Source organism: Eupeodes corollae, chromosome 2 (genome assembly GCF_945859685.1).
Source record: "Eupeodes corollae chromosome 2, idEupCoro1.1, whole genome shotgun sequence".
Lineage (NCBI taxonomy): Eukaryota > Metazoa > Arthropoda > Insecta > Diptera > Syrphidae > Eupeodes > Eupeodes corollae.
The window spans coordinates 74311912-74326211 of record NC_079148.1 but is presented as its reverse complement, the minus strand read 5'-3'; the positions used below and the strand labels follow the sequence as shown (position 1 = coordinate 74326211).

Below are 14300 nucleotides of genomic sequence, written 5' to 3'. Positions count from 1 at the left end.
GACCGTAGATCACGCGAAGAACTTGTCTTTCAAATCGACCCAAGATGCTTTTATCCGCTTTTGTCCATGCTTCTGCACCGTATAGCAGGACCAGGATGATAAGTGTCTTATATAGAGACACTTTGGTAGCTGGAAAGAGGGCTCAATTGCTTTCTTAGTCCAAGGAAACATAAGTTACCAAAAGTAATCCTTCGTTTGATCTCAGCGCCTAGGTAGACAAAGTCATTAACTGGTGACGATGGTGGTAATGATATTGTAGGTCCTTTCTTGACGACATCATGTACTTTGTTTTGCCCTCCTTAACCGTTAAAATCATTTTTGACGCATTTGCTTTAATATTAGCAAAAGCTCCATTGACATCACCCTGAGTTCTTTCAATTACGTCAATGTCATCAACAAGTGGACCACTATTCTTCCAAAGACGATATTGAAGAAATCGCATGACAGTACATCAATTTGTCTAAAGTTTCCAACCTTTATGGGGAAACGCGAATTCTCCATAGTTATCTTGCACAAATGGACGAGTTTGGTGGAGATGCCAAAACTAGGCATGGCTCAATACAGCCCGTCCCTGTAGGTGCTTTAATATGCGGCCTTGAAATCGATGATAAGATAGTGGATGTCAATTTGATGTTCTTGGGTTTTTTTTCCAGGATCCAGGAATATTTGATCAACTGTGGACTTTCCTGGTCTAAAACCACACTGATAAGTACCTATCATGCTGTTGACAATGGGCTTTAAGCGTTCACATTAAGGCAGATAAGACTTTGTAAGCGATGTTAAGTAATCTGATGCCCTGTAATTGGTGCAGTTTAGAGGGTCTCTTAGAGATAAGTTGGTGCATACTCCTGACCAAATTATCTGCTTTGAAGAGCTTGGCATTCAAGTCATCTAATACAGCTGCTTATTGAGACTCCAGCTTAAATATGGTAATTTTTTACTTCGTCTAAGTCAGGAAAACGGAATTGTTGGCTTTCGTTGTCTGTATTGAATGGATCATTCTGCCTGATAGCAGTAATGGCCCTTCCATATCCTCAGCGTTGACTGCGGTTCCACTAAGATGATTCCACTTTTGTCTTTGCAGCCTTCGGTTTCACCTGCTCATAGAACTTTCGAACTTCAGCAGAAGCTTTTAAAACTCTCAACATTTTCGACAAAAATAAATTCAAAATTTAAATTTTGACCATGATCCTCTTGAAATATTTTTGCTCAAATTATATAATTTCTTATTTATTTGAAGCAAAAAATTATTTATTTATTTATTCATTCAGCTTAATATAAGCTATAGCTTAACAGAACTTAACTTAACAAGTTTTTTTTTAAGTTCTTGTTATCAGTTGTCAACATTAATTCATGTGTTAAAAAAGATCTTTAATGTACAAGAACTAACAGTTTTGATTTTATTAGACTTAAAATTAAAAGGGACAAGTAATTCGGACTCAAAAAGGCAAAAATTAAAATATATCGTACATTTGATTTGGAAATGTTAAAGTCGAAGACTAGCATAGCAGCGTTGCAGTGACGAAGAATTCTGGACATTGGTTCAAAGTCGCCGTAATTACAAAGACAGATCGTAGATTTCGAGGGTTGGTGTTAAGATGAATATCACCCAGGAGTGCCGGGGAATCTATACTGCCCATTAACAATTGGTGAGCAAATAATATACCAGCGTTTTTGCTTCTAATATATAAGGGCTGCAAACCTATCAGTTTTAGTCGATCGGCATAAGGAGGCAAGTTAGATGTATCATCCCAGGGGAGGACACGTAAGGCAAAGTGAACGCAACGTCTTTGAACATTTTCAATTCTGAGTGAATGGTTTTTATAAAAGGGAGACCATACTTAGCATGCATATTCAAGATGAGGATGGACTAGGGAAATATAAAGCGCTTTAGTTAGGGATTGGAAAATTCTTTTGACCATCTCTTAATAAAACCGAGATATCTATTGGCTTGGTCAAAATGCGAATGGAAATTCAGGTGTTTGCCAAGATCTCTAATAGAATCGACCACGTTGACGGCGTCATTAAGGAAGTAGTAATTTCTATGAGTTGGGATTTGTTTGTGCGAAAAGGTCATTGTTTACATTTACCTACATTTAACTCTAGGAAATTATGCATGTACCAAACAAAAAAGAAGACCATTTTGTAAAAGTAAGGAATCAGATGGAGTTCAGATAATTTTAAAAATGTTCTTATCATCCGCAAACATAAGGATGTCTGAGTATTTTAATTTAAGACAGACATCGTTAACAGATAAGACGAAGAAAAGGGGGCCAAGGTGACTACCTTGTGGTACTCCAGAAGTTGCATGCATAGGACTGGAGACTGAGTTACGGAAAGGACTCTATAAGTTCTATTCGCAAGATAGGAGCTTATCCAGTTTATAAATATAGATGGGAATCCCAGAGCTCTTAGTTTTAGATAAATTATCTTATGGGATATTTTATCAAAGACTTTGCAGTAATCAGTGTGTACAACATCAACTTCATTGCCATTCTCGAGGGCTGACAAAACTTTGGATATAGATTCAATTAAGTTAGTCGTAGTGGATCTACCTTTAGTGTAGTTACCCTCAATTTTGGACTTTTTGATCTATTAGGCAGAAAAGTAAATAGTATTTTACCTAGGTTGTCGATCTGAGTTTTTTGAAATATATTAAATACATATTAAATACAAGCTACAATTTTAAAACTAATTTTTGAAAAATTTTTTGAATGACTTTGCTTTAATGTACATGCAAACATATCTACATATGTTTAAGTATTTATCAGTTTGCTTTATATGGTAAAGACAACTCTTTAACTAACCTTTGAGACTTTTTGCGGACTCAACACGATAAAGAAAAGTTTTCAAGTTTTGAAACCATGTGTCTAATTTATTATTGACATTCTCTTGCTTGGTTTTTTCCTCAAATTTCTTCACATTTCTTGTGAAAATTATATTTTTCTTTTGAATTTTCCAATGAAACATTTATTCTTTTAAATATCTTCATCATCATTAAGAATAATTAACAAATTTAATCAGAAACGCATAGCTAGTAAATAGTTGTATAATAACAACCGGCCACTTAAAAACACAAATATTATGATAGATATACAAAAAAAATAGTAAGATTATAAACAATAACAATTAAATTTTCTTAAAAACAAACTAATTTCATCGTCATATTTTGATAGATTATATTTTTTATAAATTTACGAGGTAAAAAGTTTAATAACATTGCAATAAAATGCAAACAAAACAAACTGGAAAATTAATTAAGTTTGCTCAATTGGTGACACTTGGTCTAAAATTAGATAAAAATAATATTATTTTGTTCCCGAAACTTGTTGCACTAAACCGCTTGCACAAAGGTAGCATTAACCGAAATATTTATTCTTGACTTCGAGACCTAGAACGTGTATTTTGATTGTTTCTTAAACAAAACTCTGACGTACTCACAGTTAAACCCGTTTACTTTTTAATTAATTGATTATATTAAATAAAAACCTTGTTCACATTTCAAAGGTTAAATCATTTCAATATTGACCATTTTTGCACTCATGTTACAAAAATAAAACAATTGTTGATAAATTTTCACAAAATAGTTAAGAACATCAATTTATTTCTTTTTTCCATAAAGGAATAATTGGAATTTTCCATTTTGAATGGAATTGAAAAAGATCTTCATTCTCATATAATCTTCACCTGGGCCGCCTTGATCAAATCTAGCATCGATATAGCCAGTATCATCTTGTCCTGTCAAATAAACATGACTCAATGTATAACCCGAATGTGGAAGCTCCTCCGGATAACGTGCTTCAATGGATACCTTTGCGTAAAAATTAAGATTTTGAACGGCATTTGATCGTAAAATCTCTTGATCTCCTGCAAAAAAAAAACGAGGAATTTATCAGCTCACATAATAAAATTCATTGAATGTTAAAAACGCTTACCGGGCACTCTACTGTTGATACTCAAATTATCGTTATAGAATTTGGCTTCAGTTTGTGAAATTATCACAAAAGCCAGAATACAAATTTTCAAAACTGTTTGACTCATTTTGGTGCAACTTCTTACAGTTGAATATTGGTATTTTTAAAATTCGGTCTATTGTTTTTATAGAATGCTATAAACGAGCTTATCAGACAATTGGCCTGCCGTAAAATGGGGTTTCTTAAGATTAAATTATTATAAGAGTTCATTCAAATTTAATTATAAAACACTCTAAAAGAAGTTAAGTGGTTTATTTATCTTCTCTTCTGTTCTGTCTCGTCCATCGCGTGGCAGGAAAAATGTTTTAATTATTTGTGCTTGTTTTGAAGTGATGCTCCACCTGTCAACAGTATAAAGAACCCTACACAATTTATCTGAAGAATGTTTTCTGGTGGTGATTTTTACGGAATTCATTTATCGTAGTATTCACATGGTAAGAACAAATATGGCATGTATGAATTTGGGATTTTGGGAGCACTATTAAAAAAAAAACACACTTTTTCAATGGGTTTTGGTGGCCTTAGTTTAAATCTGTCTTTAAAATGAATGTATCACGTAAGGTTTTTGAGATAGTTACTCCTTTTTAAAATTCGAAAAACAGATATACTCAAGCCTTTTTCAGGCAATCTTAATTTATGAAGTAGCTTTTTTTCAATTAAATCCGTGAAGGTTTTCCAAATTTGATAATCTGCATAAATTGTTAGATTTCGCCTGTCTTACAAAAATGCGAAAAAAACGCTAAACAATTTATGCTAAAACAGTATGCAATAAAAAAGGCAGAACAGTTTGGAAATAAGTTTTGTTCTTGAAATGAATCTGTTGTCTAAACAATTCTATTATGTCAATCTTTAGAAATATATTAAGAAATATGATATAAAATAATGTCGAAACGGTTATCTTTAAAACTTCAGCAAATAGTTAAAGTTAAAGTTTGGATTGGAAAACAGCACTAAAAATTAAGTCAAAATCGTAGTTTTTTAAACCATATAAGTTTTAAATTCATATAGAATCAAGTAAAGACCCATTACTAATAAGAGTTTCAAGAAGCTAAGTAACATTCTAGTTTAAATTTGATCTAGAAGAGAAAGATTTGTTCTTTTTTGCAAAGTCAATATGTAATTTATTGTTAAGAGGTATTTTGAGTTTTAACTGAGCCTTGAATAAGAAGTTTTTGATTATTTTTAGCATTTTTAAAGGAGCAAATTTTTAAAACCTGAATAAAACCGAGTTTGGGACATCTTAAAATTTTTAGTAAGTATTGTTTTATAGTTATATAGTTTCTTAAGAAATGTGTTTTTCGATCAGTAAGGAGAATCAGGATGCGATAGCAAAAATCGCTCTTGAGTTGCTTTTTTACATTCAAATAAATTCAAATACCTGAAGGAAATTATTGGGTTTCGGTAACAAGGTGATTTCCATTATGTGTAATCATTGTTTTGATTTGATCAATATCGAAACGTAATTTTTTTTTCATTTAGAAAGCTGAAGGAGCTTCTTTTTTGAAAAGCTATAAAATACGTATTAGATTTAGATAAAGCAGGGAAATTTAAAAATTTAATAGGAAAAATATATTTCAAAGAAAATTCTGTTACGAAAATCGTTATTAAATAGTAAAGAAACAAATTAAAAAAGAGTAATTTAAAAAAAAAATGTTTTTTTTTTACTTTTTGTTTCTACTGTATTTAAAAATTCTGTGCGCACAATAGACAGATGCTTCTACAGAATACTCCTTATGGAAAGCAACTAAGCTCCTAAAAAGACCTCAGACACAAAACCCGCCGATAAAATCTCAAGATGGTAAATGGATCGGAAACCCGAAACAAAAGACTGATCTCTTCGCTGAACAATTCGCGAATGTTTTCAAGCCATTCCCAGCAAGCACAGCTACAGATCCCTTACAGTTTGTTGACAGAAACGACGAATGTGAAATACCTTTTGTCACGCTCAAAGAAGTAAGAAGCATGTGTCAACATAAGTTGTCAAACAAAAAATCACCAGGGTACGATCTTATAACTGCTCAGGTTCTGAAAGAAATGCCTCTTATAGCCTTCAAGAAACTCCAATTTATAATAAACGCATGCCTTAAACTAAGATATGTGCCACAACATTGGAAAATTGCGGAAGTCATTGTTATACCTAAACAAGGTAAGCCACCAACAGAAGTTACATCTTACAGACCGATATCGCTTATACCAATCATGGCAAAAGTTTTTGGAAAACTGCTACTGATAAGGCTAAGCAAAATAATTGAAGAAAGAAGACTAATTCCGAGCCATCGGTTTGGATTTAGAAATAAACATTCCACGATAGACCAAGTGCATCGAATTACGGATGTTGTGGAAAGGGCACTTGAAGAAAAACAAGTATGCTCGTCTGTATTCTTAGATGTTGCTCAAGCTTTTGATAAGGTTTGGCACTTGGGACTTGAGTACAAACTGCATAGGGACTTCCCCAGGCAGTACTACGAAATACTGAAATCCTACGTTACGAACCGACTCTTTAGAGTACGGTACGACCAAAATTACTCGGAACTTAAGAAAATTGAAGCCGGTGTACCACAAGGAAGTGTCCTAGGACCAACCCTATATCTGTTATATACAAGGGATATTCCAGTGGACATCAACGCTATCATGGCCACCTTTGCTGATGATACTGCAATATTGGTGCCAGATAAATCCGTTACGAAGGCTACACAAAAATTTGCAAAATGCAGTCGATAAAATTAGTGATTGGACGCACAAATGGCGTATCAAATTATACGAAACAAAATCGACGCATATAAACTTTACAAACAAAAACATAAACAATGTTCCAATTTTTATAAACAGTACAGAAGTACCTTACTCCAATACCGCCAAATACCTTGGAATGAATTTGGATGCAAAGCTTAAATGGAAAGAACACATCAAAAAGAAAAGAGAAGAACTAAACTTGAAGTACAGAAAAATGTACTGGTTAATAGGAAAGAACTCTGACCTATCTATCCAGAACAAACTAATGTTATATAAATATAAGCAAGTATTGAAACCCGTTTGGACATATGGCATCCAACTATAGGGCTGTACAAAGAAAACAAATGCTGAACCCATCCAAAAATTCCAAAGCAAGGTTCTTTGTGGAATAATAAATGCCCCTTGGTATATAAGAAATAGCGATCTACATCGTGACCTTCAAATTGAAATGGTTACAGAAGTGGTTAAGAAACACGCTGTATCACACAATTAGCGACTGCAAAGTCATACTAACTCTGAAATGGACACCGTATTAAATGTACGAGAAAATGTTCGGAGATCAAGAAGAACCAAGCCTCATGAGCTGATGGGCTAAAAGCTACGGGAAAGTGTTATAACCTTAAACTCCCCCCCCCTGCGATTTAAAAATTAAGAAATAAAAATCATTTGACGATCTTTCATAGATTGGTCCTGATTCACCGGTGGTTTTAGTGCGGTAAGTGTCCCACACTACTCGGTACCGATTCTTACCGAGTGTCTTTTGAAGATTTCCATCGGATAAAAAAAAAAAAAAAACAATATCATTGACTTTTTGGTAATAAAATTGTACGACTTGAATCTTTATAGCAACATCATGTGAGGAAAAAATTATGTATATTTATGATGATACTTTACAATATTTCAATAATCATAGCAAATAACAACCAAAAATATACTCTTAAAAGTCATTCATAAGAAAATGAATACAAAGAACAATATTATTTGCATTCCATGAGATGTTTTCTGGTCGCGTTATTTTATATTTCGGCAACGTGAAGATCATGCAATTCAATAATGTTAGGATTGACTTTCCCCTGAATTATTTGTGAAAGGTATAGTCTAAATTTGGTTCTAAGTAAAGAATAAAAATTTGACAACAAATTAAAAAGTGTTTTGTAGTCATCATACAATTTCATCAATTTTAAATGTTCATTATGCGGCACTTTGGGATTTTCTTATGAAGAACAAAAGAAGAATACCTATCTGATACTTCACCTGAACACAACAGTGGTAGTAAAAAACACACAACACAGACCATTCCACAACTACAAAAACCAGCTTTTCTCTGTGTTACAATCAAAGATAACATGAAAGATTTAGCCACAAAATTAGACGTTGCAATACTATCAAAAGAAATTTGATGGATTACAACACCCTTATGTCCTCTTGAGCAATGACGAAGCGCTGCAACCTTTTGGATTCCCAACTTGAGACCTAATAAGTTTGTTTTCAAAAATTAACATCCCATTGTATAAAAAAAAAAGCTTAATTTATTAACAAAACATCGAGTTAAAACCTTTTTTAAATTTGATTTCCGTAAAGGGTTTTATTAAAAATCTATTTGTTCGTTTGAAGAATCTCGATTTTTGACCAACAACTTTTTGTGGGGATTACTGTTATTTTCAGTCTTGAAAACAAAAAGCATTACCTTAACTTTGAAATATTAACAAAAAACAGACAGTCAAACAGATGGATCTAATTCAAGAAACATGTTTCCAAAAATAAAACAGATTTACAAACAATGTAACAATGTTAAAATGCATAAGGTCAAAATACCTTATCATCGCAAAAACTACTTTCTCAAGCTGGGATTGATAGTCAACAATGCCCAATCATCGATGAATCTTTTATCGTAGATGTTGAAGCAGATAAACTCATTCTAAAAGGATCTCACTTTGAGCTAAATTATGCTAGAGAACTTCCTAGCACCAAAACTGACGAGGTCAATAGCAAATTGCCAAGATTTTACAGTAGCGAAATACCGACACAGCTAAGATTTACGGATAATCTTAAGGCAAATGAACTTACAGTACAACGGACCATGCACTACTTCATAACACAAAATGAACTGACACAAATATTTCGTAAGCTTAACAATAATAAAATGCACGACTGGGTCGCACGAACTTGCTCCTGTATGCTAAGAGTCTGTTTAAAAAAGTACTTCTATAATATTTAAAAACATAACTGTAAAATAAGTTTGTCTTCAAAGATATAAATGCCATTTGATTTGACAAAAAAACCGCACGATCTTTGTATATGAAAAATGGTTTCTATTCTATCGATAAGATTCATATAGATTCAATTTGTTCCTTGAAAGCTTTTTTCCTTTAGATAGCTTTATTGTAATTTCATATTAGAAGAACCAGGATGGAATATAAATAAGATAAGAAAGAGGCAGACCATGAATGTTTAAATTGTAAAGCGATCGCCTATTGGTTGGAAAAAGTGATTTTAATAGAAAATACATATACTCTTTCTGGCCTGTTTCTTTAACTTGTACTAAGTATTTATTCTTTTATATAGGTGAAGGAAAGTTAATCATGTGTGAAACAACCTTATTCGTAAAGAATAATATTTTAAAATCACATATACAAAGTTACCAAGATATTACTTCTTGATAGACACTTTAAAATAGATTGTTGATTAAATATATCATATCCGATACAGTTTCGCTGCATGGGCGGCCATATCGTTGGTATTTAAAATAATTTTAGTTATAAAAATACATAAAGATGTACCAAATGCTCTAATTTAGATAAAAGCTAGGAATGTAATTACAATTTTGATAAAATAATGCGCTCTTTGGGGCTCATCAGTTAAAATATTAAAAAAAAAAACTATTTTAAGATTCAAAATTTCACCCGAAAAAAAAGTTTGTCTTCAAAAATTTAAATGCCATTTTATAAATAAAAAAACATTTGATTTTTGAAATTTTTTTTTTTTGAAAATCGTTAGAGCGGTTTTTTTTTAAATTAAATTTTTATATATAAAATTTTTCAATTTAGTTTTTAAAATATTTTTGGTACGCAGTTGTTTAGAGATTGGTAATATACGCTAAACGTTTGAATTTCGTAAAAAAATGTTGACCCGTTTTTGAGATATCGAATTTTGAAAAAATAAAATTCAATATTTTTTTAAAAATCCAAACAATAAAAAATTGCACTTTTGATAATCAAATATTGTTAAAGCAATATAAGAGCTTATTCAGAAAAAAAATTATTGAAATCGGTTTATAAATTGCTGAGAAAATTAAAAAACAAAATAACGGTTCTATGAGCGGTACCTTTCCTGAGCAATACAAAAATTTGTTTTTCTTATTGAAAAAAGCCAAGTTAAAAAATAAAATTTTATAGAAAATTTAAAGAAAATCTATCGGTTTGTTTTTGAGAAAATTCGAATTTTCGTTTTTTGACCAAAAATATTGTATGGTGGCCACTGTTAGTTTTGATCTTAAAAAAAAAATGAAAAAAACGCCTAACGCGAATCTGCTCAAAACCTTAACTTCCAAGTTTGAACTCAATCGACCCAATGGTTTAGGCTGTAGGAGCGTGGACAGACAGACAAAACCGACCGGACGGAATCGCGGGACCCACTTTTTTCGACTTGTCTACCATCGTAATATCATGTTTGATTAAAATCTCGAGTTCGAAATTTTGCACGAATGCAAAACTTGCCATATAGTTCCTATATGTCGCAAGTAAAAAGAAAAAGTATCCTTCTGATCCTTCTAGCTATAGACCAATAAGTCTTCTGTCTAATATCGGGAAGATTTTTGAAATAGTTTTTTGTAAGTCCATACAGTACGTGTGCGAAGAAAAGGAGTTCATACCGTGAAACCCTTTTGGGTTCAAGAGAAATCACCCAGCAGTGCACGCAGTTCAAAACTGATGTCAGATGTAAACTGGAATCTGGACGCAAAGAGATGTACAGCTATCTGCTTAGTAGATATCGAAAAAGCCTTCGACACAGTTTGGATCAGCGGGCTTTTATTTAAACTCATACGGTACGAATTTACAACCAATCTTGTTAAAGTAATTTCATCTACGGTGAAACTTAAGAAATTTGTTGTAACCGATAGACAAAACACTATAACCAAGATTTTTAGTATCACGAATGGTTTGCCACAGGGCACTGTGTCGGCACCTCACTTGTTTAGTTTATATGATTCTGACATATTAAATGAAATCGATTACTCGATAGCGTTTGCTGACGATACCACTTTGTGTGCAAGTGGATCAAGAATTGCAGATATTCAAACAGAACTGCAAAGACAATTTGATAAGCTGCAATCATTCTGCTCGGAGTGGAAGCTTAAAATAAACAATACTAAGTGTGAAACGATACTGTTTCCGCAGCCCAATAAGACGCATAAATTGAAATTTGAGACGAAAATGGAAAAGCCTGAAAATAACAAACTCGGCGGGTCTCCCTATAGAATCAAAGACTTTTGTGAAGTACCTGGGTGTTCTTTTGAACAAATTTTTGTTCTTTCAATCAATTGCAAAAGGCAAGAGCGGCATTTGAGTCGCTTAAACGCCATTTCTTCTCCAACTATCTCAGAACCGATGTGAAGATTATTTGCTATCAATGGACGTATAAATGGTCCAATTCTGACTTACTAGTGCAGTATGGTGGAATATTAATCCTTTGTATATGGAAAAGATTCCTAAGTTCGATAGAACTTGCATGCAAATATACAGAAGGTCACGTTCTTACTCTCTGCATTACGTTTCGAGAAGAAACTTTTGGATACTTCCAATGTGTCCAGAATTGACAATGTCATTCTGAGGTCGGCAGACGTTGTTGAGAAAGATCTTGTTTCTGGGTTATTCTATTTTAACCCCGAATACTTCAAAAACACACTTACGAGTGGATTTATACCTCCCGAGGCTTGTTTCTGGGTGCACATGGCTATTTGTCCGACTCAACGAACGTACCGATAATATACCATATGGCAAGAAGAGCTACAGATAAAAGAATACTATATGAACCTTATGAATTAGTAGAGAAGAACAAAATTTGGAACGTTATAATCGCTTAAGATATTGGTGGCTTGTGTGTCGTTGCAGACGCGTAATCCCTTTTACCATGAAGTTCTGATATTTGGTTTCTGATCAGTCGAGAAGGCAAGCTAGATAATTGGAAACAATTGTCGATCTTATATCTCGAAAGGTTAGAGATCATATAACAGGACACCTTCAAGGTAAGTTAGTTTTTTAAGTATTTTTAAGAATTAGTTTTAAGAAAAAAATTAAAAATAAAGATTTCAAAAGGTTTTTTTTTTTTTAAATCCCATTTTCCTTTAATATGGAAAAAACACAGTTAACAACAATACGAATGTAAATAGTAATTAATTGTACTAAAAATGAAATATTATTTAGTATGTATACAAGAAATCGATAAATAAGTAGGCACTAAGAACTCTATGTCACGTACTAATAATTTAAAAGTAAAAAAATAATGTAACAGTTTTTAAGTTTATTTAACTAAGATACAAATTGTTAGATTTTAAGGGAACTTAAACCATTAACAAAAAAGTGATAAGAAATAGTTGTCAATCCAATTATTAGAAGAACATAGAAAGATATTGTTATGAACACTTTGTTAAAGTTTTCAGATTCACAACCACTTTTTTAATATTGGAAAATTCATTCGATTGACAACTTAGAACTGGTAAAAATTGATTTTTGACGATTGAGGTCAAACTCTTTTCATTTTATAAAACAAAATCCTGAAACAAAACAAAATAATAAAATGTACTAAAGAAGATACTTACTTCCAAGTTCTGCCATGCCATAGAAATATTGTTGTTAATGTTTTCCAATGTCAGCTTCTTTTTACCTTCTCTCAAAAACTAATCAATCGATTTCGATAACTTTGTCTGCACAAGTTCCTCTACTGACTCAAAAATATTTGATGATCAAAAATGTCATTGTTTTTATTTTTGATTTTTTTTTAAATAATAAATACTTTTTGTTGAAATTCGATATCTCGAAAATGGTTCATCACTTTGTTACGAAATTAAAACGTAAACCATTTATTAATAAGCTCTAAGTTACTGCAAAACGAAACTATAAACATTTTGACAAATAATTTTATTTGAGAAATCAAATAGCATTTAAATTTTTGAAAACAAACTTTTTCGTAGGTACGTTTTTAAATTTTAAAATACAACTAATATTTATAAACGAACTCTTTGGATATAACAGCAAGTTCGTGTGACCCAGTTGTGCATTTTATTTAGTTTTGTTTTTGGAAATATGCAAAGTGCTCAGTAGTTTGTAAGAAAATCCACCCAACTCTATAACTATGGCTTTCCAAAAGTGCAATAGAATCGAAATCTCTGTTACGGTTTTGGTTTGTTTGATGTTTTGAAAGAATTTATGACTTGGTCTACAATTTTTGTATTTAATAGACCTGGTTTCATAAAACCCATATAATGCTTGAATTTATCCTTTCTTCCTTCCTTTTAGCTCTTGCAATCTTCTGGCTGATATTCCCTCCAAAATCGACAATTCTGCTTATTGAAACAAAAATGAACTTCGTCGCTGAACACAATTTTTCGGTAAAAAAGTGGATCTTCGAACTTTCTTAAGATAGCACGCATTTTGATAATAAAATTCATTAATTTGTTGAAGATGGTTTGTTAGAAGATTCATGGTTAAATTATAGAAAAAACTGAAGATGTTTGACAATGAAACAAAACACGAAACGTACGTCAATTGCTTAAACCAGTATTGCCAAAAAGATAATAGCTTAAAAATCACCCTTTACAAATTAAAATATTAATAAAGTGTGAAATAAATGTATTGTGTTCATAAGGAAAACTTTAAGATTTAAATAAAAAGTTAATGAATCCTTTTTCGAACACATCATAAACCGCAACCGAATTGAAACAAAAACATACTTTTTTGAATTTTAAATCCATTTTATTTAAAATTAACACATATCTTTAGAGTGTTAATGTATTCACTTCTTTTTGCCATAAACTGAAATTTTATAATCTCCATCAAGAACACTATTTGCAATGAGTTTAAGTCTCATAAAATCAGTTCCAATTCCGCCGTACAAACTTGTTTCCATCAATCCTGTATTTTCCCTAAGCGCCAAAATGTTGATATGTGTTATAATGTAAGGTGAACGTGAACCATTTTGTGGATAATCAATTTCAAAAGTCGATTTTCCAAAGAAATTCAAATTTTGTCTGCCATTTGAAGACTGCCAAATGAGTTGATCACCTTTTTGAAAATCCAAATTAGATTAGAAATGCAAAATATAATAAACTACTCACCAGGGACTCGGGAGCTATAGTTTGTAAACTCAGCTGGCTCAGCATGAGGTTTTGCTGCAGCAAGTGCAAGAAAAGCCACAAACACTAAACGAAACATGGTTGGGTGATACTACGATGATTTTGAGAATTAAGCTATTCTGGAAAACCTTTTATACTTTCGTGCTACAAGTGAATTATTCACGATTTTAACATTTCTTATGACATGTTGTCAAGAGCTCTTTAAAAATTGTGGAACTTCAACTAAAAAAACGCCCTTCTTA

The 14300-nt window shown here is 32.1% G+C and overlaps 2 protein-coding genes across 2 annotated transcripts; both read right to left on the bottom strand.

Annotated features, from left to right (window-relative positions):
• Positions 1–3569: 3569 nt before the first annotated feature.
• On the bottom strand, positions 3570–4093 carry LOC129947837 (uncharacterized). The gene is made up of 2 exons (XM_056058565.1): positions 3936–4093; positions 3570–3867 (listed from the first exon to the last, which is right to left on the bottom strand). Exons 1-2 carry the CDS (start codon positions 4039–4041, stop codon positions 3602–3604), a joined length of 372 nt encoding a protein of 123 aa, XP_055914540.1. The 5' UTR covers positions 4042–4093; the 3' UTR covers positions 3570–3601.
• Positions 4094–13653: 9560 nt separating this feature from the next.
• LOC129946599 (uncharacterized) lies at positions 13654–14198 on the bottom strand. Its single transcript, XM_056056848.1, has 2 exons — positions 14041–14198; positions 13654–13987 (listed from the first exon to the last, which is right to left on the bottom strand). Exons 1-2 carry the CDS (start codon positions 14135–14137, stop codon positions 13719–13721), a joined length of 366 nt encoding a protein of 121 aa, XP_055912823.1. The 5' UTR covers positions 14138–14198; the 3' UTR covers positions 13654–13718.
• Between the last annotated feature and the right edge of the window lie 102 nt (positions 14199–14300).

What these genes read in the sequence shown, in the direction of transcription:
- LOC129947837 (XM_056058565.1), bottom strand. Translation starts at nt 4,041, where the DNA reads ATGAGTCAAACAGTTTTGAAAATTTGTATTCTGGCTTTTGTGATAATT. An exon ending in TATCAACAGTAGAGTGCCCG is followed by an intron (nt 3,868 to 3,935) that starts GTAAGCGTTTTT and finishes TTTTTTTTGCAG; the next exon opens with GAGATCAAGAGATTTTACGA.
- LOC129946599 (XM_056056848.1), bottom strand. Translation starts at nt 14,137, where the DNA reads ATGTTTCGTTTAGTGTTTGTGGCTTTTCTTGCACTTGCTGCAGCAAAA. An exon ending in CTATAGCTCCCGAGTCCCTG is followed by an intron (nt 13,988 to 14,040) that starts GTGAGTAGTTTA and finishes ATTTTCAAAAAG; the next exon opens with GTGATCAACTCATTTGGCAG.